This window comes from Pyricularia grisea, chromosome I (assembly GCF_004355905.1).
Source record: "Pyricularia grisea strain NI907 chromosome I, whole genome shotgun sequence".
In the NCBI taxonomy this organism is placed as follows: domain Eukaryota; kingdom Fungi; phylum Ascomycota; class Sordariomycetes; order Magnaporthales; family Pyriculariaceae; genus Pyricularia; species Pyricularia grisea.
This window is the reverse complement of record NC_044973.1, coordinates 3,307,581-3,332,229: the sequence shown is the minus strand read 5'-3', so window position 1 is coordinate 3,332,229 and position 24,649 is coordinate 3,307,581. Positions and strand designations below refer to the sequence as shown.

The window sequence follows — 24,649 nt, the reverse complement described above, 5'->3', positions numbered from 1 at the left end:
ATGTAGATAGATGAGGATACGGATATGCAACTGTATGAAGTACTAGAACAATCAATCAAGCATTCGGACTATTGAACCTCGGTTTTCTTTGTATTGTTCACTATAAGTCATGCTTCCTTCTTGCGCATTAGTTGCTCAAATCCAGGAAAAGTGAGTAGTCAAGTACGTACTTGGACCTCTCCGTCCGTATTACACTGGGTGGTTATATATGTGAGTATTAACTACTAAGCGGTCTCTCTTTGTAAACCCAAAATACCATCAAGACGACATCGGCCTGTGCCACAAAGTCACATCAACTAGACGGAGACGCCTCCTGGTTCTGGCCGGCCGTCTTGTCGACCACTCGCCTCGGCTTCTTCTCGACAAGCAGCAGCACCGACAGCAAGGCACCGACGGAAAAGTACAGCATGGCCCTCATCTGACGCGAATAAGCCGCGGCGAAAACCATCCTCGTCTCGAGCTGCTTCTCGGCCGACAGCGACTTGATGTTGCCCGACGAAGCAAGCACGCTCGACAGCTCAGTCGGCGTCAGGAACCTGGCGGCTTCGGATCTGATGTGGTCGAGCAGGAGCGCGGCCGCGACGGCGAGACCTATCGTTCCGCCGAGTACACGGAGTTGTGTTGCAGCGCCCATGGTTACGGCTTTTTTTTATGACGAAAAAAAAAAGAAAAGATGAATGACACTGGTCAGCTTCAATATCCAGAATGAGGAGAGTAAAGAATTTTTCAAGGGGCTTTTGTTTTCGTAAAGGGCTCTCTCGCTCACCAAGATCCTTCTCCGCAACCACAATGGTCGCCATCATGAGAATCGTCGAGAGACTGAAGCCGAACCCAAGGCCCATCAGGACCTGGTAGCCGAACTGCGCAGGGGGGACTTGCAGGCTGGAATCATCTATAGAGCTGAACAGACCCAACCCGAGGCACTGGAGCGCGGCTCCGAGGAGCAAGACGAACAGAGGCGGGACCTTCAGCTTCGCGACCATGAGACCGGAGAGCGCACTCGCGACGGGGGTGAGCAGCAGGAGGGGCAGCATGCGGATGCCGGCGTCGATGGCGGAGAATGAGTTGACGGTCTGGAATCGCTGTGGGATGTTGACGATGGTCGTCATAAAAGGTGCACCTGTGAGGAATCCATTTCTTTATTTGGACAATTTTTTTTTCTTTTTTTAGCACGGAGACCTTTTGATAGATGCTATGAGGCGAGGAGCAGGGGAAAAGGAGAGAGTGAGATGAAGCACTCAACGCACAAGAGTAAGCCCAAGACGAATCTGTTGGTAAGGAGCCGCTGAGGGAAGACCGGTTCACAGACGCCGTTTCTAGCTGATAGCCACCGCTCCCATCCCAACAAGAAAACCCAAAGAGCTCCTGATAGAACAAAGGTAGACACTATGGGGGCACTGTTCCAGGGGTACATGACTCCGCCTTGCTGGAGGGCAAATATCAGGAGGATGGATGCAGCCAAGGAAGCAAAGGCGCCGGCAAAGTCGATGCGCCTCCAGGTCCGCTTCGAGCGCAGATTGTCAAGAAACACTCTGGAATTTCCGTACGGGAAGCCAAAGGGCACCGAGAACGCCACCAACAATGCAGAGAGTGCTCCTCCGGGACCGCTGATGAAGACAATGAGGTTCAAAGTCAGTGTTGGTCTTATGGGCTAGTAACCTTGCAGAATATTGGCGCTGAGCCACCACCTACTTGATATAGAAGACCCATCGCCAGGAGGTGTTGTCCGCGATGGCCCCTCCGACAACTGGGCCGAGGACACTAGAGATGGCAAAGATGGACGTGACAATGGTGATGTATGTTGCGAATTTGGCGGGCGGGACCATCAGAGGCACCATCAATGTGGATAGTGAGTATATACCCGAGCCTCCCATACCCTGGAGAGCTCGAAAGATGATTCTGATGAGTGGGCATGATGTCCAAGTTAGAAGAAAGACGGACAATTGAGTTGGGTATATTCGAGAAACAAAAAGAAAAATTCAACGCCCTACAAAGATGTCATGGAATTGGAAGCCCCGCAGGCGATTGAGAATATCGTAAAGATGACGAGCGCGGTGAGCAGCATCATCTTACAACCCAAGATATCGCTCAGCTTGGAGTAGATGATGAGGAAGCCTGGGTAGTCATTGTGTTCAGTGGCACGGCGATTCAGGGGGTGAGTCTAAGAATCGAATCCAGAATAAATACCAGTATTGGTGGCGAGATACGCGGTGACAATCCAGCTGGCGCTGTCGAAACCCTGGAGCTGGTCCACGATGGAGACCAACGATGTGCTCACGATGGTTGTCTCGAGGGACGAAAGCAACAGACCAATGCACATTCTTTCAGTCGGGGGGGTTAGCAGAGTTTTGCGAATTGGTTGATTTAAGTTGATGAAGAATAAAAATAAAAATAATCATCACCCTGCAGTCAAGGCGTGAAGCCTCCATCCCGTATGAAAGACCTTTTCTGGTAGTGCATCTGGTGTATTTGTATTGCTTGTCGGGGTGACTCTACTATCTTGAGCAGCTTCTTTTTCGACGTTGTTGATATCTTTGGATGCAGTTGGAATTTGCTGGTCAGAAGTCACAGGCTGCTGCATTTTCTTTTTCTTCTCTCTCTCTCTCTCTTTTTTTTTTTTTTTTTTTTTTTTTCCTTTGTAGCAAAATCAAATCTCGTGTCGAGAAAGACGTTCTGTGGACTGGCAGCAACAAAGTAAAAACTGGCAAACACAATGAATCTTTGTCGCCTGCATCGAATACCGGCCAGATGGAAGACAAGTAAAATATTTTTGCCAAGTGATTATATTAGCCTTGATTTGCTGCAAGACATCGTTGAAGTGTATTTGTCGTATGATCGAATCCTTCGAACCGCACGGCTGCCACTCTTTCCCATCCCTTGCTTACTGGTTGATATGTTGCCAAATCAAGCAAAGCTCCTATCCACAATCGAATCCTTCAACACATCAAAGTGGGTACATGCCGCCTTCGGAATTGATCTCCTTCTTGTGAGGGAACCAACAGGGATTTTCTCTACTGTGGTAGTAGTTTTCTGCAGTCCCGCCAATGTTATTTTGTACCCACTTGCCGCGCAATCAACTGCATACGGTACACTAGGTACACCCATGTTGTTTAATTACGGTAGGTATACAACATTTGTTGACCAGGGCCTTGGCAGTGGACTGCAATGTCAGCTCGGAATTCGGACACTTTGTAAAAAGTCTTTTTTCTTGTTCTTTTTTTTCTCTTGTTATCGGGAATGGCAGTACAGAGATGGTGTAAAAGACCACACACCCCCTCTGGAACATACGGATCCCTTCCGCAGTTATTGAGTCATTGCATTCATCCCGATTGGGGAGTGGTAAAAGCCGTTGTGACCTACATACATCTAATCATTTGTACCAAAAGTTCACGCATTTTGTGAATACAACCTCGAGGGATGCCAGGCTCATAGACAATAAGGTATATCGCTCGCGATAAATAATATATATATATATATATATATATATATAAAAAACGGCAGGGAAATTGGGTGTAATTCCAACCAAGCACCCTCCCAGACTTTTGCCCTACCTTATTCGAGAGAGTTTTATCTGCAATAGTTGGCATAGGTTTATGTTTTGCCATTTTTTCCCTTTCTAGCATGTTTCCAGTTAAACCTATATAGTTAAGGCTATACTTTATCAGAATTTCACTATTCAGGCTAGCTCATTTTACTGTTCGTGATTTCTGACTTTTTTAAGACCAGCGTCAGTCATAGCAATGTGACCATAATAAAAAAGTAAACATTGGGATATACCATGTATACTATTTCTAGTTTTAGAACTAGATGCTCTAAGCCTAATTTCCATAGAATCTGTATAAATTGGGATGCAAACCGCAGTTTCATTCAAACAGTTCCAATATCAGAAGCACCATTTTCGATCGACTGAACACACATATCTCCACTGTACATACTCCAAAACCGCATTTACTTTACCAAACGGAGAAAAAGCAATCGCCATGTATTTCCCTACCATTTTCTCACTTCTTGCTATGGCGTCTATTAGCATGGCGCAGGGTGGTAAACATCAAAATGGTCTAGGAGGTACTTTCACCCTTTCATAAAGCAAACATCATCACATATCAAGCAGATGGCAGGGGCTCCAAAGACTTTGTACTAACTGTATGGTCATTCAGGTCCATGCGTCGATGACAGCGACTGCATTCGATGCCAAAACGGCGTGACGCCGCTGTTCTGCACGTATAGTAAGAATCTTTGGCCACCTCCCACCCCCCNCCCCCCCCCCCAGACGGAAATCACATCGCTAACGTTGTGCTTGTTTCGGCGCAGAGACGACGCCGCCATCATGTAAGGCAGCTGATGGTCCCTGCCTGCCCCCAAAGTGAGACAACACATAAGAGTTCCCCAAGATGGAAAGGGGTTCGAGAGTTGTGTCTACCAAGGCATTTAGGATACACTATCATGAATATAGACTGATTTATGGACCGATGAGACTGAATAAAATCCATGATGAAGGCTGATACCCTCCATTAGTTACTTGGTGGGTGGTGAAACGTCGGTCTTCACTATCGTTGGCTTGATGCAGGCAACCCCTTTTCTAGACTGCGTACCTCCCAAAAACTCTCCTCTAGAAGGAGTATACCGGAATCTTTATGTAAATAAACAGATATTTCGGTGTAAATAGGTAGGCGTTCAAAAAGTTACCTAGTTAAGTAGTCAGGGAGGTATCTGATATTGGTCTTATTCTCATCAGACTTATTCTCGTCAGACTTGGTCTCTCCCAAAAGCGGCTGCTAACTACTGGAATGGACTGCTTGATAACTAATCTCTTTACAAGCAAAAGAACTCACTATTTTTTATGCTACTTGAATACTTCTTCTCCTGGCGTTCTAGGATCTCGTGGCCTGCTCCTCCTTCCTGCTGTGCTCCCAGTGATGCTGGAAGATGTCGGTCGCAAAGAAGGCTGTTAAAAACTGTATAGCTTTTTGATAGGCTAAAAAGAGATACCTGAGATTTTAGCGCCAGGGATGGAGCCAGTTGCTCATCTAGACACTAGAAATGCTCTTTGGGCATCAAGTGACGCGTTGGGGCGCCTGAAGGGGGACAATTTTGAGCAAGAGCTGTTGCAAGCAGGTATCAGCGGCATGGTTGCTTGGCAATAGGTGGAGATATGCATTTTGTCCTCGTTCTATATATTGAAGTATCGAAGTTCTAGTGAAGAAAAGAGACGTGGCAATAGTGTAAATACATGACTTACAGACGATAAAAATTTCCTGCCCAACATTTAAGCCGTGAATGAGGCGATTCACTTCTTAGTCAATGATAATCCCGCTGTATGGAGGAATGTCGCCTCAGAAAATCAGCCTAAAATACAAATGTACTAGAGATATGGGACCATAGTTGGGCTACACACAGGGTCTGATTTTACGCATCAAAAAGCTCATACCGTGATCTATATATATGGGGTTCTCTTCAAGCAGCCGCATTCATTCAGTACATAGGTAGTTAGTAGTCATTTTGGAGTTCCATCAATACCTATACAAGTGAAAACATTGAAATGCCTAAACTGCTACTCGAATTCGTCCCGGCATGGTATTTATCTGCTGAACTACTTGCCTAGATATCTATTTATCTATCTACCTACTGCCCTATCTACCTATTTACATGCATGCTAGCTAGTTGATCCTACTCGCTTGTACAGTTAATAAATATTCAATACGGATGCAGACTATATATGTTAGGTGTACCTGCTAATTATTATGAGTGGCTGCTTCATGAAATCCCCCATATATACCAAAGATTCTGCTCGTATCCTCTACTAACCATGAAAGAGATTCATCTCTCTACCAGGCAATCACGTGGAGCGTGTCTCACCTATAAACAAGCAGTCCTGATGTCACCCACTCACATCAAGTCTGAATCAGCAACAAAGTATGGCATAGGGCGACATGGCTACATACTCTCAATACTAAGAGAGGCTAAAGCTCACCTCAGGCGGAGGCCCCACGGCCGCTTGGTTCCTCTAGCACAAGGAGCCGGGCCTAGATGGACTCGGAGGAAAGAAGACCAAAGGAGAAAAACGGAGCCGGAAGTACATGAACAAGGTAGCGAGTGGGCAAAAAACTCTAACTTGGAAGAGGCTTTCGGCCAGTCATTCGCCCTGACAAGGGACTGTGGTCTGGCTCGACAAAACAAACAAACAACAAAAGGATTACGGCCCACGCGTCAGAATCGACATCCTAGCATAAAACAAAGAAACCTGATATTTTGTTAGTTCTTCGTCCGATTTTTTTTCTATTTTGTTTCTGTGGCTTTCCTCCCTTGGCTATCTTATAGTCAGATTTACTAGACAGAAAACTTCGGATGGCGGCCCAAGAAAAGGCTAGAACTGGAGGATGAAGATGTAATAGAAGTACCCCATCGTTTTGTTTGACTCGAGTAGCGATCCACTACTCCCCGGACCATAGCTAAGTTAGTTCGTAGGTTTATACCATAACTATTCTTGGGCGCATTCCCATACTTTTATTCAAGATTTCAGCCAGGAAATGTCATGACTCTTTCTGCTCACAACAGTATCAAGCTACCTAGGTTGCAAGGAAACCCACTTTCCAATATGGTGTACGGCTGGGGGACTGAATCGACATTCTATCCATATCTGGGGCTTTTCCCTTAGCAAATCACCCGAGTATGAATATGCTTCGTATATGCATTATTGTTGCAAGCTCAACTGCTTTCACAGTGAAAATAAGAGAATCTACAGTGACTGAACGGTTAGGCTCTAAAAGACTGACACAGCATGAAAATTCATTATACCTGGAGATGTGCACTACATTGCAGTAATATATATTTCTTCTCCATACTGTGCCAGGATGTTGGAACTTAACCCTCTCGACTTCGTACGACGTACGTGAGCCATTATCTCAAGTTCATACCGTGGTCACATCCAGAACACTGGAAATCTGCCTAATCTCAGGCTCTTTCAGGGGTCATATAAAAAAAAGGATGACGTTGCATATGATGAAAAAGCCCCCTACCCTCGGTGCATACTGCTTGATGAGGGGTTAAAAAGAACATGCCCTCTCCCTAAATCCTCAAAACCTCGGGAGAGAACGCGCGGCTGTGCGTGTGGCACCATGACAGGCCCTCATCGTCCGTGCCCAATATGTGTTTCGTTCGGGGAGATGGGATCAAAACTCGATTCGGCTGAAACTCAATGCATTACCTTATGTACACACAGAGAAAATCTCTGGCTATCGGCTGGAACGTCTGCACCTTTGCTTTGTTTGTGCCAAGACTGAAATATATACAATAAAAATGTTGCGGTCTGGGCCGATGTTGCCAGAAGAGAGAGAAAAAGAAAGGTGAAGTAACCACTTAGGTCAGGCGACACGCACACAGAGCGTCACGTCATCTATTCTACCTCTTACACTCTATATTCTAGACTATTGGTAAAGCAAGCTATTAATATCACATATATTCGATAAAATCAGGTTTATAGTTGAGCAAACTTTTCCAACCTTTGGTTTTAGAGTTGAAAGATAGACTGAAGCCACACTTTGTCGGTGAGATATGCCACTCTTTTATCGACTACCACGTAATCAGCCTTACAAATATATATCGTGATATGCCTCTGGGCACGAGACGGGGATTTTTTTTACTGCTTTGATACTGTGTAGGTAGCTTTGGTCCAAAAGAAGTTGACAGAAGCGGGATGCAGTTGCACTTACACGACGACCCCTGGGCTGGACTATGCATACGTCTTAATTTGGTGTCTGTGGCGAGACATTCAGGGACGAGACCCTGCACGAGGGCGACCGGAACGGCCCATTACGTACTTCGCAGCCATTTCTATGCGTTTTGGAAACTGCCAACCTGGATCTGTGATATTGTGCTAGGGATCCAGAGTCTAGATGACCGACCTTTTGAAGGCTGTCACCGACGAGACTTTGTTTTGGAAAAGCTGACGAGTGCACAACTTGTTAGGCAACGACATGCGGTGGAGAACCTTTCAAGCCGATCTGGGGAAATCGACGGAGGTCCTCCCCGATTTACAGCGTATACCCCTACAGCGAAGCTTCACACCATCCATCCCAAAGGACCTACCTCTGGCGACGAGGTCCCATTGGCCTGACCTTCAATAGCTAGCTTTTTTGAATTGGGGGGGTTGACGATGCGGGGAAGATGATGCCGATGTTTCATCATCTCGATTATCGCATGTGAGCTTTTTTGTTTTATTTTATTTTTTTTTATTTTATTTTACATACTGTTTCCTCCTTGCATGCGCAGTGGGAGCGAGCGGCTGTACCGCAGAAATTTGAATCTGAGGTCAGTGCTCGGAGTTTTGGAATAGTAGTTAAATCAAGCACTCCCTCTTTTCCCATACCTAGCACAGCTACTTCATACTTGCTGCGCCATACTTGCGTGTATTTATTCGATCCAACTCAGACACCGCATCTGAAAAAAAAAAAAGTACAAGAAAAGGAAACCGAAGTATCCCCTACAAAAACTCCCTCTAAAAGGCAGCCAAAGCCAAAATGTTTGGAGGGTTAATAGAAGTCCGCCCATTACCCCTGGCTGGGTTCCTGGTGGGAGTCTATGTAGTGGCTTGGTTCATTCAGGCGGCACTCGTGGATTACCGAATCGCCAAAAGGGGCGGCGGCGGCGTCAGGGCACCGAGGATTGCCAGCAACATCTTCACAGGTATGAGCTTCATTTTTGTGGAAGAATGTTGTCAAGAAAGAAAGAAAAAAGGTGCAGATTACTGACGGTACATTTTTTTAAACTCTCACAGCCGGGGTTTGGTTTTGCTGGGCAGGATGGCGACAAATGAAAAACGATCTTCTCAGCCTCTATAATAGCATCTATGACCGCCACGGCTCTCCAGATTCGCCAAACTGCGTCGAGATCACTCTTACGACCCCTTCGGTCCGCTTCATCCTGACCAGAGAGCCCGAGCACGTCAAGACCATCCTGACAAGCAAGTTCTCCGACTTTGGCAAGGGGTACCACTTCCATAAGATCTGGTCACCCTTCTTGGGAGACAGCATCTTCACCACCGACGGGCAGCTGTGGCACGACAGTCGGTCGCTGATCCGACCCATGTTCATCAAGGAGAAGGTCCGCGACCTCGACATCTTTGATCGTTGGACCAATGAGATGCTCAGCATGCTGCCCCCTCCCGGTCAGTCTGTCGATCTCGCCAACCTTTTCTACCGCTTGACACTCGATGTCACCACCGACTTCCTCCTTGGCGAGTCTGTCAAGTCCTTGAGAGAGTGAGTAGTATCCCACGGTTAGGGGTCTTGTCTGTGGAGGAGATCTAAACGAGAGTGCAAAGGCTGACAAAAAGTCCCCCCGCCTCAGCGCCCACAGCGAGTTTGCCAACTACTTCAACGAGGTCCAGCGTATCCAGATGATGTTGACCATCTTGGTGTAAGTCATAAGACACTTTGAACAAGCTCGACTAGTCAGAATTCATGCATGACATCAATGCTCACTATTGTCACAAATCTCAGGCCCGCAGCCCCTTTCCTCCCCAGGCATAGGTACAACGCCGGCATCAAGTACATCGAAAAGTTCATGGAGCCATACATTGAGCAGGCCCTAGCCCTGCCGCCCGACGAGCTCGAGAAGCTCTCCAAGACGGACAAGGATTTTACCTTCCTGCACAACATCGCACGCTACTCTCGCGACCGCAAGGTGATCCGCGACCAGATCATGGCGGTGCTGCTGGCCGGACGCGACACGACGGCGGCGACCCTGTCGTGGACCATCTACCACCTCTGCAAGACGCCCGAGGTCGTCAAGCGGCTGAGGCAAGAGATCCTGCGCGTGGTCGGCCCGTTCGGCAACAAGCCGACGTACGAGAACCTCAAGGAGCTCACGTACCTGACGCACATCATCAACGAGACGCTGCGCATGTACCCGGCCGTGCCGTACAACATCCGCGCCGCCCTCGAGGACTCGAGCCTGCCCAGCCCCGACGGTAAGCCGCCCATCGCCGTCCTCAAGGGCGACATCGTCGTCTACAGCGCGCTTTCGATGCAGCGTCGGAGGGACATTTACCCAGAGGTCTCCGAGACGTTTGCCGACCCGGCCGTCTTCTCCCCGGATCGATGGGATCACTGGACGCCTAAGCCGTGGACGTATGTGCCCTTCAACGGTGGGCCTAGGATCTGCGTAGGGCAGAACTTTGCCATGACCGAGATGGCTTATATCTGTAAGTTTGAGAAACCACTTGACAGTGATATTAAGTTTTAAACATAAAAAAAAAAAAAAAAAAAAAAAAAAAAAAAAAAAACTTTTGAGACGATGCTAACGAGTCAACATTTTAGTGGTCCTTCTCTTCCAAAAGTATGAGAGGATCGAGTACTGCGGCGACTGGGATGCACAGTACCACAAGGCTGAGATTGTCGGTGCCCCTGGACAAGGTGTCCCAGTGACGTTTTATCCTGCAAACGACGAAGTCAAAGAGTGATCGGTTGCAGATCGGTCTATTCGATGTTGTCACAGAATCGAAAGCTGTGTTTCTTTTGGCTTTGGGTGGATTATGTACTTTATAACTTTTGAGGATACAGCAACAACAAGTAGCTGCAATTAATCGTCAATTAACAGAACAGATGCTCGTTGTTTTGGGTGGATTCTGTTGTGCTAGGTAATTTAACGAAATGCTGAAGTAGACTGGCCAACTGCTTTTATCACCGCCCACAGACCTCCAAAGTAATCCACTTTTTAACCCCAGACAGGAATACTGGATACCACCATTTCACGTAACTATTTCCATCAACGACCCTTATTTGCACATGGTATTAATATCATCAGTTGATTCAATGATCGAATATTTAATAATATCTATGCTAATATAAACAATCCAAGTCGCAATAGGTTAATACGTAGGTAAGTGCCTACCCCATCAACTACCTACCTAGCAACTACCTAGGTACCTACTGTAAGGTAGGTAGACAATAACTGATCGTAGATAAGATACAGATCCAGTCCCACTTTATTTTCAGAAACCGACAGGCTAAAGATGTTTGGGAACAATTCCCCCGCGAAATTGTTTTACTTCGTATCACATCTTCAAAAAGTCATAACCATATAAAGCTTAAAAAAAAAAACTAGTTTAGGCTATTATTACTGATATTCTTGCTGATCACTTCCACTCCTTATAACCCCACATAAGAAGGGGAGGAAGAAAGAAGAAGAAAAAAACCCCCTCCGACACTACCAGTATCCCGCAGTGCCCGACCAAGAAAAAACAAACCATGGCGTCGACCGGGAGTCCCCCCTCGCTGCCAAAGCCACCGTCGCGAGCCGTCCAGATGGAGCTCCAGAACCGCATATCGCTCGCAACGTCTCGCATGTCATTTCTGCAAAAGTACCGAAGCAAGCGACCGCAACCCTCCGCCGCACCGACGAACGGGACGGCGACAACGACAAAGACGGCTTCCTTCTCATCCCTGGCCGGCAAGGGCAGACCAGCAGCCACCGCTGTAAATAACGGCGACGGCGACGACGACGACGAAGATGAGCCGCCCCTGCGAGCGGTCGCAGACCCCAACACCGGCCTCGGTCACGCACCCAAGGCGGCGGCGGCGGCTGCGACGGCCGCGTCCCGGCAGAACGACAAGTTGCGCGCGCGGCTGGTAGGAAGGCAGCAGCAGCAGAAGGGCGGAGGCGGTAGTGACAAGTCGGCCGCGAAGCGGCAGCGCAACGACCAAGACAGCAGCGAGGACGACGAGCCGGGCCGGAGCGGGCTGGGGCGGTCCAAGAAACAGAAGCGACAGCCGACGCAGCAGCAAGCGCGGTCTGATGATCTAGAATATGACGCTATTGGTGACGATGGTGGTGATTGCACGCCTCGGGAAGAGCAGATGCAGGGTTCCAGGCCCGCGCGTGCCGAGGTTGGGCTCGACCATGTGCAACATGACGCAGCAAAGGGATTATCTGGCCCTGACGAGATCGATTCAAACGCTGCCGATCCAGTCAAGGGCAGAAAGAATAAACAGAAGAAAAACAAAAAGAAACAAAAGTCATCGTTGAGTTGAATGCAACAGGTTCATCCCGTTTGTGTTGTTCTCACAGACATCCCTACATCACAGCCTGCGTGCGAGTTTACCTAACAGGTATTAGGGACGAATCGAATCTGTCGTCCTCCTATGACGCATGACAAGGCGAGCCATTGTAATAATCAGACAAGACGACGTAAATCAACATTAATCTGGATTTATCCAACACGTTTGTGCCGGCGAAAAAATCATATCCAATACATGACTTTTTCAACAAGAAATCGCCACCACTCCTTTGCCTGATCTGTCGATTGGCTCGTCCTGATAGAATAAACGCCTCAACTCATGAAATGACGTAGAACTATCCAGAAAGAATACCCAACAACATGAAATCAAATGATTGAAGAACAAATTACGGATGCCAGGTAGCATCCTTATGAGACCCGCGACCAGGATCTGACATGTTAAATGTTACATGTTCATAAAAGAAAAGTAGGATATGCGAGTAAAGGACAGAAAAAAGTTATGGAAATAATACATTTATGTTGGTGTATATAATAATGGAGATAGTGATCATCCAGTGTAATGATTTGAAAAGAGATAAATAAGTGCATGGTAAACGCTCATTGGTTAAACCCCAATGAGAATCGTAGAAAATAAATTGGTGTCAGGTGCGGAATCATAACTAGGATTCCTTAAATTGACTGTGCAAATAAGCAACCCAATGCTTGCTAAATTGCTCTTGCTTGCCCTCGAGATTCGATAACGACAAGATGATAGTCGTCTACTAAACCCGAAGGATCCCTCCAGATCTGTTGTCACTGCAGTCGCTTGCGCTTTCTATCATCGTCGCCCCTAGGGTCGTCCATGTCCTCATGGGGAGACTCGGCGGTATCGGTCGGGTTCAGTATGTGGGCCATACTTCCCCTCCTTGTCGGTGGTGCTGAGCTGTCTTTGACTGTCAAGCCCCCACTTCTACCACTGCTGGCCGAGTTCCATGTCCAGCTAGTCAAAGTATCAAGGCCGCTACCTCCATTCGAAAAGGGTGGAGGTGGTGGGGTCTCTGGCCTTGAGTGTGACTGTGGTGTCGCATTTTGTAACGAATATGTGGAAAATGAATCCCTGATGCGTTGGTCATCAGCAGGCACTGAGCGGTTGGGTGATGAAGGCCACTGAGTCGAGGGCGGCCCCGAAGGTGGGCCCGACGCAGACGGGGACGCTTGTGGAATGGGCCAACCGTGCCCGCGTATGTCCGCCGATGTGTGTCTCCGAGCCAGGCTACTTGGCGGAAGCTCGACGTTCGCCAAGGGGTGTTGAGGATGCTGCTGGGGTGCAGGGGGTGGCGGGGGCTGTGGTCGCAACGAGGATGGCGACGACTGCGAGGTTGTGCCAGCACCAATAGATCCGTAAGGGCGCCGAGTGTTGAGGGACAAGTTTGACGGGACCTGAGGTCGATAGTAGTTTGATGGCCGATGCGGTGGCACAGTCAAATTGGCACGGCGCGGATCGTCCTGGGGCATCTGTCTAGGAGACACTGGCGCATTTTCCAACTGTGAAAAGTAATGTCGGCCGCTTGAAAGTGGCTGATCGTGAGGCTCCTCCAAGGTACGGATCATGTCTGCCTGCCGCTGCAAGCTTCCTTGCAAAGCAACAACTGAGGGCCACTGCGGTTAGCGTCACTTTCTCAGCCGTTGAAAGACATGACGGGGCTGGTCTGTTAACATACCATCTCGATGTGTCGGGTTGTCAGGGTTAGGAACCAAAGTCAAAACTGTGCGGGCGAGCTCCTGATTCAGCTGTAACAACCGGCCCATCGTGTCCATGGCGGCTTGTTGCTTGATGTGCATGTAGTGTGAGCTTTCTTCACTACGTTGCAGCCGCATAGACAAGTCGTAGAGCGCATTTTCCATATTGGCGATTCGTGGGTCAGTCCCATCCTGAATTGGCATTGGTTCAGCTGGGGTGCCGGGCTGAGGAGGAGTTGGCCGTTGGTTGTACTCCTTGTGCACAAGCGCGTGGCGTGAGGCACGGCGTTTGATCTCTCGCAAACCAATGATGTCTCCCCTCTTGAAGTTGTTGTTTCCATGCTTGAATTCCCACAGCGTTGAGTCTGACCCATTATGAAAGACGTCGCTGACTGTAGGCGCTTCTCAGTCAGTGGATGTAACGATTGTGGATGCAACCTTTGCCAGAGGGTGACTCAATCTTACCCTTATGAAAGCCGTACATATTCAACTGTCTCACAAACGACGAGATATTTGTATGTTTGAAATATTGTCTGCGTGGCGCTTCAGCATGGGTACATCTTCCCAATGTTGGATTCGCTATACATACGCTAGAACTTTGGAGAAATCATTTGAAGGCGACATGAGAAAGCTCTCTTGGGATGGCGACCATGAGATAAGATGTTGAATGTTGGGATCCTCCAGCATACTGAGTGTACAGTTAGTGTCATCTGCTAAGAGCCCAACCACAAACAACACACAGGGACGAGTTGTCTGTCTAGACGCAAAGACTCACTTGTAGAGTTTGTGTATGAAGGCAGTCTGGACAATCTTAGGTTGGTGTACTGCTGCCGCAGCAGCCGCTGGGGCCGGCATCGCTACTGGATTCGTAGTCTGTTGCTGCTCAGCCTTCGGGGTGCTGCTTCTATGCTCCCCGGCGCCAAGCTTGGCCCCGCTACTCGCAGTAAGGCCATTGCGCTCGCTGTCGGGGCTTCTGTTCGCCGACTGGGGAGCGGAGGCGCTCGTTGGGGTCGATATGTCCATGGGATCGCCGGGGGAGGGGGCAGACATTTGAATCGTTGGGGTGAGGATCGGTATGGTTCGGGTCTGGATGTTGTCGCTGTCGCTGCTTCGCATGTCAACCAGGTGATGGCTTCGATGCGCTGTTTGGATGGCGGTAGCCATTTGGGCTGTGAAACGTACAACAAAGGCCGAAGTCAGTATGGGCGAGGAGGCATGTGCCTGTAGGGTAGGTAGGTATGCGTTCAAGAGGGGCTGTAGACAAACCTCAGTGCAACATGAACCGATCTAATTCGAGAGCGACAGGAGAGGGATTATTTGTCGGCGAAGGCCGAGGTCTCTATTCCCAGTACAGCGTCCCGCTTTCCCCTATATTTCTGCTGCTGCCGGTTCCCGTGTCCTGCGAGCCAAGGTCCGCCCTTTGGCCGAATGCTAATCCTCCAATTGCGGGTCAGCCTCGCCGGGTCGAGTCTCATGGAACAGACGAGCGGACGGGAAGGAAGCCGAGTCGCAGGGCTTCGGGTTTGACGGAGGTTCACGAGATGGAGTCGAGATGTGTTTGGGCGAGCAGACAAGATGGCCGGCGAGGAAAGAGACAATGCAACGGGTATGATAGATAGGTAGGTAGGTGAACAAGTATAGGAAGGGTAGATCGATCTGGGAGGGGGCTTAACAACGGGTAGCCATGTTGGTGAAATACAATAGGGAAAGGTATGGATGGGCGAAACTAGGTCTAGGGTGACAACTGACAGCAAGAGAGCTAACTAAGGCGCCTAGCGCCTGCTGACATGGAAGGTATCGACTTTGTTGTGTGGGCGCTCTCGCCGAAACACCAGTCCCGACTAGCCAGAGTGCGGAGGCTTTCTGGTGGCGCAAAGGTGCAGCAGCGTTTTGAGGGGCTTGACCCGAGGATTTAGGTTAGGGCCGTGGAATCTCGACGAGACCCGGCTCAATGCTTGCTTTTTCTCTGCAGGGCAGATGCTGGGGGGTGCAAAGCTAGGACTCTGTTTGGTCTGGCCCGACCTAGTAATCCACGAACCTGGTCGTTTGTTCGTTAGGTTATTAGCCACAACCCTGACCAAGATGCGCTCGCTCGTTGGCGCTAGTTTGCGAATGAGGTACAGTCGTAAAAGTAGTAGCTGTAGAATCTAGTAGCGTTCGACTATCCACATCCTGCAATCCAAGAAGCTGATGAATCGTTTAAAATAAAAAATAAAAATAAAAAAGGAGTGTTGTGGCTGCAGTATTTTCTCTTTTTTCTTTCTTCTTTATTGCAAGGTGCTTTTGATTCGAATGGCGGCTTGCAAGGCTGATTGGTGAAGCTCCAGCTGTGTGTGCTCAGACGGATGAATGGATGGATGGATGGATGTTGTGTGGATCGACAGAAGTGCAAACAAAAGTCTTTGTTGGCGGAAGTTAATCGTCGTATGAAAAACAGCACCACAAGTAGTAACACCCGACGGGACTGCGCGAACGGTAGGAGGATTTTGAAAAATAATAAATAAAAAAACAAAAAAACGACCTAACTGTCACGAGCGTGAGAGGGGAAAATAATGGTAGACAGACAGAGAGACAACCAGACAGACAGCGAGACAAGACAGACAAGACAAAAACGGGCAGGATTTGCAATTCTTGGCCTGCTGCATGGGCTAGCTCAGGTCGCATACGGTACCGAGTCTCTTTTTGACAACTTTGTTGCGTATTTAGCTGCGCCGGGTCTGTTTATTCAATTTATTTCATTACAGTGCAACGGACTATATTACTGTAGTCCCTTTTTTTTTCCCTTCCTTTACCAGACTCGCTCTCCATCGTACCCCCTGGTTTCTGAATCGTGGATTGAACCTCAAGGAAATCGTCTTGAATCTGTCGCAAGGGTTCTCCGCCGTCTGTGGAGCCTCGAAGGTCGAGCATTTTGGTAAGCCCGCTTTAAGCACCCCACACCCCTGGACGGCACCACCTCAAAATGCCTGCGCATTCAGCTTGCACTGTGACGGCCCTGCGGGGTGGGGGTTGGATGAGGTGGTCCGCGCACCGCTGTGCTCGGCAAGGACCGGTGGAGGGTTCCATTTTTTGTCCTCAACAGTGTTTGAGTTGGAAAAGGAGTCAACGAGAGGGAAAAGGGAGATAAATAAATTGTCTGTGTGTACATGGTACGGTTGGCATACGCCATAGAATGTACATACTAGCATGTGTGTTATCTGGTGTCAATTTGTTTGGACCTACCTACCTAATTAATTATCTAGTACGTCAGATCGACCGACAGCGCGGAGATGCTTTGATTAGTTACGAATGATCTAATCAAGTCCAGACCTACCTTACGAAGGTACCTTACCTTTCTCTACTGTAGTTCCATTTCCAGAAGAGTAATGATCAAGTTCTTAATTGGGTCTTTTCTTCCATTGTTCCCGTCGTTAGTCATTCCGTGATTGATTCGAGAACATACGACGTAGGTAAGGTGTGTAAGTTTAAGTTGTTTTGACTTGGCGATTAGGCCCGACTACCCTACCTCAGCCCCTCCGGTGCCTAGGTACTGTCTGTCCTACGATGTACCTACCAAGCTACTTACCTTACCTACATTATGTCGTAATTAGCATCCCGCTTCCCTAAAGTGAAACAGATTTATCGATTTCAAAAGGGGCCGATGTGCGAAAAAAGACGAAGTCCTCCCAGTATTATCTCGAAAACCAAGATCGCCAACCCGCATCCGAACTGCACCGCGTAGAAGAATCTTGCCTTTGTTCCTCCCTCGGGGTTTGGATTGTTAATCCACTTACCCCTTGCGTGCGATTGCATCGTGCTGGCCAAGTCGTTGGCGTTTTCTTCTGCACGTTCAGACGCTTTCAGATGAGGCCGCTGGCGTTTTGGGCACGGACAGGCAACTGGCCTGAAGCCCCATCTCCAGCCAACCAGGAATCGCCTCAGGGGTAGAGACCAGACACGGCTCCCGGCTGTTGCGTTTGAACTTTCTTTTTATTTTTGCCATTCGAAAGAAATCTCCGTCAGCTTGCCTCGAAAAAAAATAACGACGTGTGTTTGTTTTGTGTTCGCCCGACGTTTCGATTGTGGCGGATAATTCGTGTTCTGTACCTTCTGGAAATGAACTGGTTGAATTCCTTTATTTGGGCTGTTTATTTTGGGGCTGTCAAATAGCTCAACGAGTAGCCAAACAGCCTGCAACTAGGTACGTTAGGTACACCTGGTCTAGAACCAGGTCTAAACAGAAAAAGAGAACAAAAGCTCAGGTCGGCGCTTTTTGGGACAAGGAAATGTCGACGCACGCAACTTCGGCAAGCGGTTCTGGAAACAAAGAACGTGCATCCATCAAATCGGTGGTCGGGCTTTGTGTTGATCTTTGCCTGGGCTGGTGTCAGATGCCATGGATGAATGGTTACAGTAGTCTGGTAATTACCTGTGAAATACTTCGTACCTACCTAGCCTAGAGTACCTAGTGTTACCGTATGTTTCAATGGTGGCAGAAGGGTTGAGTATGATTCCGCCCCGCCCCGGTGGTACCTACCACGGTACGCATTCGGAACAACCGGTGTTTGGTTCCTGGCGCCAACGAGGGCAAGGCTAGGGAATAATCGTTGTAAACCGTCAATTTGGCTCTTTCTTTCCTGCTCATCGTTGGACAACACTTGACCGCATTTGTCTGGCGCCATCATCAAATGTTTAAATAAGGACTGTCTAGGCGGGGGATTTTCACAGGCTATACGGGTATGTAATTTTTGGATACTTTGGGTTGTGACTGAATTAGGTATTCTTGTTCGTCACAAATCTTCACGTTGAAACCATGTAAATCGGTCGCGATGATCTGCTGTACCTAGGAACCGGAGCCTTGCAGAGCGCCACCAACGCACCAACAATGTACATAAATAGAAATGCGGACAGAGAATAAACAAAAACAAAAACAGAAAAACAACGCCTTGCGTACGGAGTACACTTTGAAAAAAAAATCAATCCCAACGATTGCCGATCGACCTTCGCTTCGTCATCTCTTCCATGCAGTAGCATGCACCTACTTATGCATGCCCGCGGTCCCCTTGAAAACCTCCACGACATGATCAGAAGCCGACGCTGCTGCACTTATCACATGCAGAGAAGCCGACCAACAAGCTCTAGACTACGAGCTAAACCTGGTCCTACCTAGGTACCAACTGTACTGACCGCTTTGCTTGACACCCCCACCTGAAAAAGAAACAGTAGGAGTAGACCTGTCACCCGTGTCCTGCAGTTTCGTCTAATCTTCATCTTGGCATTTTTTGCTCTCCTGCCAACTCAAAGACAACCACAACCATAATTTGTTGTTCCCCCTATCGGTGGCGCCTTTTTTCACAGATGACTGCTCAACAAAACCTTCACGAAAAAGGTCAATGTACCGAGAAAGAAGAAAGGGGGAAAAAATTCAACGTAGAGAAATCTATCTACAAGCCTCACTACCTCATGCTTTTTGGTTCAAACCCCAGAACCTGGACACTTTAGCAAGGCTAAAAAAAGACTTTTGCTGTAGATGAAGTGCAAAGCCGGACAGTGCTCCCGGTTCGTCACGCCCGGGCCACTGGCTGGCACTGCTCAATTCCAGACCCTTGTTAATGTCGCCAAATGAACCGGGGCAAGGGGGGAAATGGGGTGGCACTGTCCCGTCCCGCTAGGACCTAGGTTGGTACGACGTTGGCTCACCCACACCCACAAAACCCCCAACCATGCTTTCTGACTGGCAGCTGGGTTTCTTGCATAGACCTACATATGCATACTGTACGGTATGTGCAGTAAGTTGGAGGTGTCTACCCTATTTTCTCTAGACTAACCTCAACTATGGAGTGAAGCCGACCCGTGGGACGTTACTATGAGGATCTGTGGCACCTTACTACCAGATACTAAGGCGTAGATCTTTGATTTACTTCGTTAGGGATGGATTTCTACGCTGACCACGCTTTAGTAATCCTTTACTATCGCAAATATTTTGATATGAATGGATGATCCACCTGAACCGGGGAGGAAGATTGTGACATCCCCCTTTTTTTTCGCACCCCTTCTATTATTGACCCTTTTTGTTTGCTATTACTCCGTAGGTCCATGGCACTACGCCTCTTGACCTTGTTTCTTCTTCAACATGGCGTCTAATAGAAAACGGAGGCCCGTGTTAAATGGTATACACGATTCTTTATCGGATCTCTAAAAGAATCTACTTTTTGAACTCACACAGGAGTATCTGTACTAGTAGTATAGCTGGTATGAATGATGGTGAGTAGGTATCGAGGTAAGTAGGTACCTACCTGTAAGAGTACGTGGTAGGTAGGTAAGTAGGTACCTACCTAGGCACAAAGGAGGTAGGTAGGTAGGTATGGGAACGTATTTATTGGTTATTATTACTGGGTGGATCCAAACCGGCGGCCTGATAAAATGCCGTGGATGCCATTCAACGTCGCTCAAAACAAAAAGAGAAAGAGAAAGAAAAAAAAAGGCGAGGGGCAAAATAAAGAAGAACAAAAATCCAAAACACAGTCAAGCCCGGTTCCCCTCTTCCGGACACAGCCCGGCAAAAGAAGTTGAACGACCACGGGTTAAATAACCAGAATGAGAACTTACACCCGCGCGCTTGATGCCTTCTTGCCAACCTTGAAGTTACCAAGCTTGCCAAGTTACACAATAGCAGCAAGGTCTCTCCCGGTTCCCGTATCGGTTTGGGAAAGCAAGGCGTGTGCAATACTACTATTGGTTTGAATGACCCCATCCCGAACCACAAACTGCTGTGATATGGCTTTCTTTTGGAGATCCTGACTCTTGAGAACGCATTTGCCAACAAGCGGGGACAACAAGAATGGCGTATTTGCCTCCCCGTCACGGGCTTGTCAATGTAGATCTGACATGCGGGACAAAAAAAAACGAGAAAAAAAAAAACATCTGAACGCGACCCCTCCTAGCCCCAACCCAGCGTGATGATCTGCACCGTTTGTCTCTCCCAAGGGTCCCCATCTAGCAATACTAAAGAAGCCAGGCTTGCCAGGACAGCATAGTAAGAAAAATAGAGGCATGTACTTAACCAATTGCCCAGCCCCTCGGGGGTTAGGGCTTTACTTGGAAAACTATCGATCTTGCAAGACGAAATCTCTCTCTCGTGCGAGAAAAGAATAGGGGTTGAGAAATAAAAGAACCCAGCATGGGAAGGAGGAAAAAAAAAGAACAAAAAAAAAGGCTTGCATAGCTGTGAGGGGACTCCAACTGACGACGCCTCTTGATATTTCTTTTCTTGTTCTGGCCAAAATCGGCCCCCGGATAGCTGGTTCCATTCAATCATCTCAGAAAGTGAGTCGCCGACTCGCCGGGTCCCGCGTCTGCATCACTGGTGGTATTTCGGTGATATTGGCGTAGCAGGTCTCGTTCTCATTAAAACGGTAGATTTTGTTTGACTCTAGGACTATAGTTCGATTTGCAAGCCCGCAACTTGCACTTAGTCTAAACATTTCATCTACCAGCGGTGAAACAAATCTCATGAATAAACATTCAAGAAAAGGCGACGTTAAGACGTTCCATTACTTACCTATGTGTTTATCTACATGTTTAACTACCCGCTTATATGATTGTATCGGTCGTGGAAAATAATTTACAGACAATCCTGCGTGGCTTAAAAGGTGGATTCTTTTGGAGGTCCGACAGAGAATCATGGAGGCTAATTATTCAACGCGGCCTAAACAAGTCCAACCTGCGATCGATCAGTAACTTTTCCACTTCCGAAACCCTTCTCAACGTTTCTAGAATGGCACGTTGGTAGCAATCCGTGGAAAACGTTTGCTTGGTTCAAGGAGGATTTCCCCAAACAAGTTCATAGGGCTGCCGCTACAGTGATGATCTCCGGTGGACACCAACCCCTTGGAACACGGTGATCAAATTCATGTACTGTGGGCTGTAATTGCCCCCTTTCTATAATTCGTGATCATGTGCCATTGTAGCTTTTAAGGGGACATCAAAATAAAAGACATCCAAAATACAGGAAAGGATATCTCATGATTAAAATTCGTCATCCTCATCCATATCATCATCTCCCTCACCCCTCACTAACTTCTCCCCCAACTCCCGAATCTTATCACCCAGGATGTTCCGCCCATACCTCTCCGCTACTTTGCAAGCCGCCTCGATCATCCTCCCACTCCGGTCGCGCATCAGCGAAACCATCTCCAGAGCGCGCATGCCCCGCTCCTCGCCCTCACGGCACTCGACTGCCAGCATTTGCAACAGTGTCTTGTCAATCTCCAGTTCCAGCCGGGCAAGGCTTTGCTGCTGTGCCCGACTGACGTTCTTGCTAGTGGAACTTGATTCAAGAACATCCAGGACTTGCGCTGCCCGTATACTTCTCAGCAGGAACTGCTGATCAAGCTTCTGCGTCTCGGCGCCGTCGTCTTCCTCTTCGTCTTCGCTGCCCTCGGCCCCGTCGACGTTCTGTTGCTTCTTCTTGCCGCCGGACGGGGCCGAGGCGAGCGGAACAGAAAACTCGAATTCTGACAGCAGAGGCCTCGGGAAGTAGGGATGTTGGTCGCCACCCTTCAGGATGATACAGTGAAACTTTTGGTCCGCCACCGCGATCGGATAGTAGCTTTCATGCTTCCTGCCTGATGCTAGACGCGAGAGGAGTTTCGTGTCGAGAAGAGGAACCCATGATGCACGTGATGGTTGTCGCCAGTGCAGTAGGGTCAGTAGAGTGCCTGTCGAGTCATATATGCATGGATCCTGAACAGCGACGTGTTAGTAAGGCAATTCTCGATCTTCTCACGGTTCGATATTCAGGAGAAGAAACTTACTCCATCGTCAGAGAAGAAGACGCTTTTGACGGTGGCGCCTTCTGGCAGAGCTACTGTATCCTCGTTTTGGCAAATCTCATCCCTTTTCACATCCTCGATGGTATACAACAGTCTGGTGTTGCCATCGGCTCCGACAGGACCATTCCCCATAGTGAGAACATAGTCTTTCCAGCTAGCGCAAGTCACCATTGGAAAGCTCTTGGGTCGATAGACACGGTAGGGCACCCCGAACAACGTAAAGACTCTCACGTAGCCGGCCGTAGTTGTCACAGTCACAAAAGAATCACTCAATGACATTGCCAGAACCGCTTCGCCAGCCGGCAGCTGCGTACGCCAGTCACTGCGTTGCGTCCAAGTCTCATGAGGCCGGTAGAACAAAACAGCGGGCTTGTCGTCGCGAGGTGGGCAGGAGAAAAGCGTGCCATGTTCGCTCAGGCAGGCTTTGTCGTACAGGAAAGTGTCTGTGAAGTGGAAATCGCGGTGTAACTCGTGGTCATAGAATTCGACCGTCACTGTGTGATGTGAGTCTTGGTCGACAGTCCACACGAATCCGATAAGATTCAGACACAAATATTTGCGATTGCCCCTCCAGGGAGTTGACCCAGGCTGAAACGCTTCGTGGTACTGTGGTGTGAGCATGTTGGGGCGCTTGTTTGCATGTTCACCGACGCCTGTGCCATCATATGGGCGTTTACCATTGCTGTTGAGTGTGTATCCGGCACCATCGTCATCCACAACGAAGTCATCCTCATCTTCCGGAATACCACCGGTAAATGAGTCCAGGGAGTTTAGAGAATCACGCCTGGGTCGTGAGGGAATTTCCTTGGATCCGTTGATGGCGGGGCGGCGAGCATTTACAGAGACCTCAGCAAGCGGATCATGAATGAAAGGGGAAGCCTGTAGGGGTAGCTGCAGCAGAGGCGTGAAGTCGGCGGTGACAAAGTCGGCGCAGATAAACACCTCGCCGGCAAAGGTAGTGAACGAAACAATGTTGGCCTTGGGATGCCAGACAATGTCCATGATGTTTACGTAGGAGTGCCTCGCGACCACGCTCTGGCCCCTGCTCTCCCAGATCAGAAGCTTCCCATCTTTGGCTGCAGTTGCAATCATAGAGCCGTTGGGTGACCATGCCATCGCCGTGATGTCTCCCTCATGGCCGTTTGCGAAGACACGCTGCTTCTCCCAATCATTTTTCGAAACGACCTGAACGTCCCGCGTGGGAGTTGGGACAGCAAACGCCCTGCCATCTGGGTGCCAGACCACTCTGCCAGAAGCCTCAGATTCCATCTCCAGACTGCCCAATATTCCGTCGATTTTGCGTATGAGCTCCGGTTGCTCTGAAGTGAGCGAGTATATGTAGATGACACCATCCGTACAAGACAATGCCAAGGTAGTTCCTTTCGGATCAAAGGAAACATGCTTGGTAGGCTTGCCGTGCTCCCTGGCGTGTCGAACCACTGTATTGTCTGTCGTGCTGACAATCTTCACCGTGAGCTCATCTCCAGCCACAGCACACCACTTCCCATCTGAAGACAAGGAAATGTCACGAATTGGCAGGGCTGTTCGGAGAAGATAGGTTTGGAAGGAGTGCGTCTCGAGGGAGAAGAGGCTGACGGTGCCGTCCTCAGAGCCGACCACGAAGAACCTGTCTGTTGCGGCTACCGCCACATTTTGTTCTCCACAGTCGTCGATATTCTTGGGCTCGCCATCTGACCCTGTCTTGTAGCACCTGATGGTGTTGTTGGACCCGACGGTCACTAGTTGTGACCCATTGGGCGTGTATGCGCAGCGGGTAATGCCTTCGGTGTGGCCTTGCCGCGGAACGTAGCGGCGACTCGCCATGTTGTGAAATTATTCGTTAGCCACAAGGATCGTGGTCGATCAAGGGCTGAGGTATGCGTTTGTCTGGTAGGTAGGTAGGTATGTTGGTCAGAGGTGCTACAATACGGATGTGGATGCAAGCTCTGTGTCTTTTCTACCCAGTGAGCTTGAAAAATTACGATAATAGGTAGGTAAGTGGTAGATTAGGTAGGTGGGTAAATAAGTTGGAGACATGCAAATGAGGAGGTTGAGATGAGCGCGACGCGACTACCTATCTTTGACGCGTTTAGTGGTTGTT

The 24,649-nt window shown here is 48.7% G+C and overlaps 6 protein-coding genes across 6 annotated transcripts; 2 read left to right on the top strand and 4 right to left on the bottom strand.

Moving 5' to 3' along the window:
* Positions 1-141: 141 nt before the first annotated feature.
* On the bottom strand, positions 142-2,648 carry PgNI_06058 (uncharacterized protein). The gene is made up of 7 exons (XM_031126087.1): positions 2,403-2,648; positions 2,188-2,321; positions 1,992-2,115; positions 1,693-1,899; positions 1,248-1,607; positions 767-1,137; positions 142-642 (listed from the first exon to the last, which is right to left on the bottom strand). The coding sequence occupies exons 1-7, from the start codon at positions 2,579-2,581 to the stop codon at positions 293-295; spliced, it is 1,725 nt and encodes a 574-aa protein (XP_030982977.1). The 5' UTR covers positions 2,582-2,648; the 3' UTR covers positions 142-292.
* Positions 2,649-8,424: 5,776 nt separating this feature from the next.
* Positions 8,425-10,595, top strand: PgNI_06057 (uncharacterized protein). The gene is made up of 5 exons (XM_031126086.1): positions 8,425-8,682; positions 8,774-9,257; positions 9,346-9,414; positions 9,498-10,201; positions 10,317-10,595. The coding sequence occupies exons 1-5, from the start codon at positions 8,517-8,519 to the stop codon at positions 10,457-10,459; spliced, it is 1,566 nt and encodes a 521-aa protein (XP_030982969.1). The 5' UTR covers positions 8,425-8,516; the 3' UTR covers positions 10,460-10,595.
* Positions 10,596-11,246: 651 nt separating this feature from the next.
* On the top strand, positions 11,247-12,029 carry PgNI_06056 (uncharacterized protein; the record flags this gene model as incomplete). Its single annotated transcript, XM_031126085.1, has 1 exon — positions 11,247-12,029. One exon carries the CDS (start codon positions 11,247-11,249, stop codon positions 12,027-12,029), a length of 783 nt encoding a protein of 260 aa, XP_030982968.1.
* Positions 12,030-12,216: 187 nt separating this feature from the next.
* Positions 12,217-15,700, bottom strand: PgNI_06055 (uncharacterized protein). The gene is made up of 7 exons (XM_031126084.1): positions 15,228-15,700; positions 15,002-15,166; positions 14,511-14,904; positions 14,325-14,423; positions 14,201-14,268; positions 13,717-14,127; positions 12,217-13,644 (listed from the first exon to the last, which is right to left on the bottom strand). Exons 3-7 carry the CDS (start codon positions 14,897-14,899, stop codon positions 12,809-12,811), a joined length of 1,803 nt encoding a protein of 600 aa, XP_030982971.1. The 5' UTR covers positions 14,900-14,904; positions 15,002-15,166; positions 15,228-15,700; the 3' UTR covers positions 12,217-12,808.
* A 992-nt stretch (positions 15,701-16,692) lies between these two features.
* PgNI_06054 (uncharacterized protein) lies at positions 16,693-16,915 on the bottom strand (the record flags this gene model as incomplete). The annotated part of the gene is made up of 2 exons (XM_031126083.1): positions 16,693-16,871; positions 16,900-16,915. 2 exons carry the CDS (start codon positions 16,913-16,915, stop codon positions 16,693-16,695), a joined length of 195 nt encoding a protein of 64 aa, XP_030982970.1.
* A 4,736-nt stretch (positions 16,916-21,651) lies between these two features.
* On the bottom strand, positions 21,652-24,572 carry PgNI_06053 (uncharacterized protein). Its single transcript, XM_031126082.1, has 2 exons — positions 22,531-24,572; positions 21,652-22,459 (listed from the first exon to the last, which is right to left on the bottom strand). Exons 1-2 carry the CDS (start codon positions 24,370-24,372, stop codon positions 21,743-21,745), a joined length of 2,559 nt encoding a protein of 852 aa, XP_030982973.1. The 5' UTR covers positions 24,373-24,572; the 3' UTR covers positions 21,652-21,742.
* Positions 24,573-24,649: the final 77 nt, after the last annotated feature.

Excerpts from the sequence above, each read along its gene's own strand:
- PgNI_06058 (XM_031126087.1), bottom strand. The coding sequence starts at position 2,581 with ATGCAGCAGCCTGTGACTTCTGACCAGCAAATTCCAACTGCATCCAAA. Across the intron at positions 2,322-2,402 it reads CTTCACGCCTTGACTGCAGG|AATGTGCATTGGTCTGTTGC; the intron begins GTGATGATTATT and ends CCCGACTGAAAG. Across the intron at positions 1,608-1,692 it reads CGATGGGTCTTCTATATCAA|CGGTCCCGGAGGAGCACTCT; the intron begins GTAGGTGGTGGC and ends TGTCTTCATCAG.
- PgNI_06057 (XM_031126086.1), top strand. The coding sequence starts at position 8,517 with ATGTTTGGAGGGTTAATAGAAGTCCGCCCATTACCCCTGGCTGGGTTC. Across the intron at positions 8,683-8,773 it reads TGCCAGCAACATCTTCACAG|CCGGGGTTTGGTTTTGCTGG; the intron begins GTATGAGCTTCA and ends AAACTCTCACAG. Across the intron at positions 10,202-10,316 it reads GACCGAGATGGCTTATATCT|TGGTCCTTCTCTTCCAAAAG; the intron begins GTAAGTTTGAGA and ends TCAACATTTTAG.
- PgNI_06055 (XM_031126084.1), bottom strand. The coding sequence starts at position 14,899 with ATGGCTACCGCCATCCAAACAGCGCATCGAAGCCATCACCTGGTTGAC. Across the intron at positions 14,128-14,200 it reads TATGTACGGCTTTCATAAGG|TCAGCGACGTCTTTCATAAT; the intron begins GTAAGATTGAGT and ends AAGCGCCTACAG. Across the intron at positions 13,645-13,716 it reads CAACCCGACACATCGAGATG|TTGTTGCTTTGCAAGGAAGC; the intron begins GTATGTTAACAG and ends AGTGGCCCTCAG.
- PgNI_06053 (XM_031126082.1), bottom strand. The coding sequence starts at position 24,372 with ATGGCGAGTCGCCGCTACGTTCCGCGGCAAGGCCACACCGAAGGCATT. Across the intron at positions 22,460-22,530 it reads TCTTCTTCTCTGACGATGGA|GATCCATGCATATATGACTC; the intron begins GTAAGTTTCTTC and ends GTCGCTGTTCAG.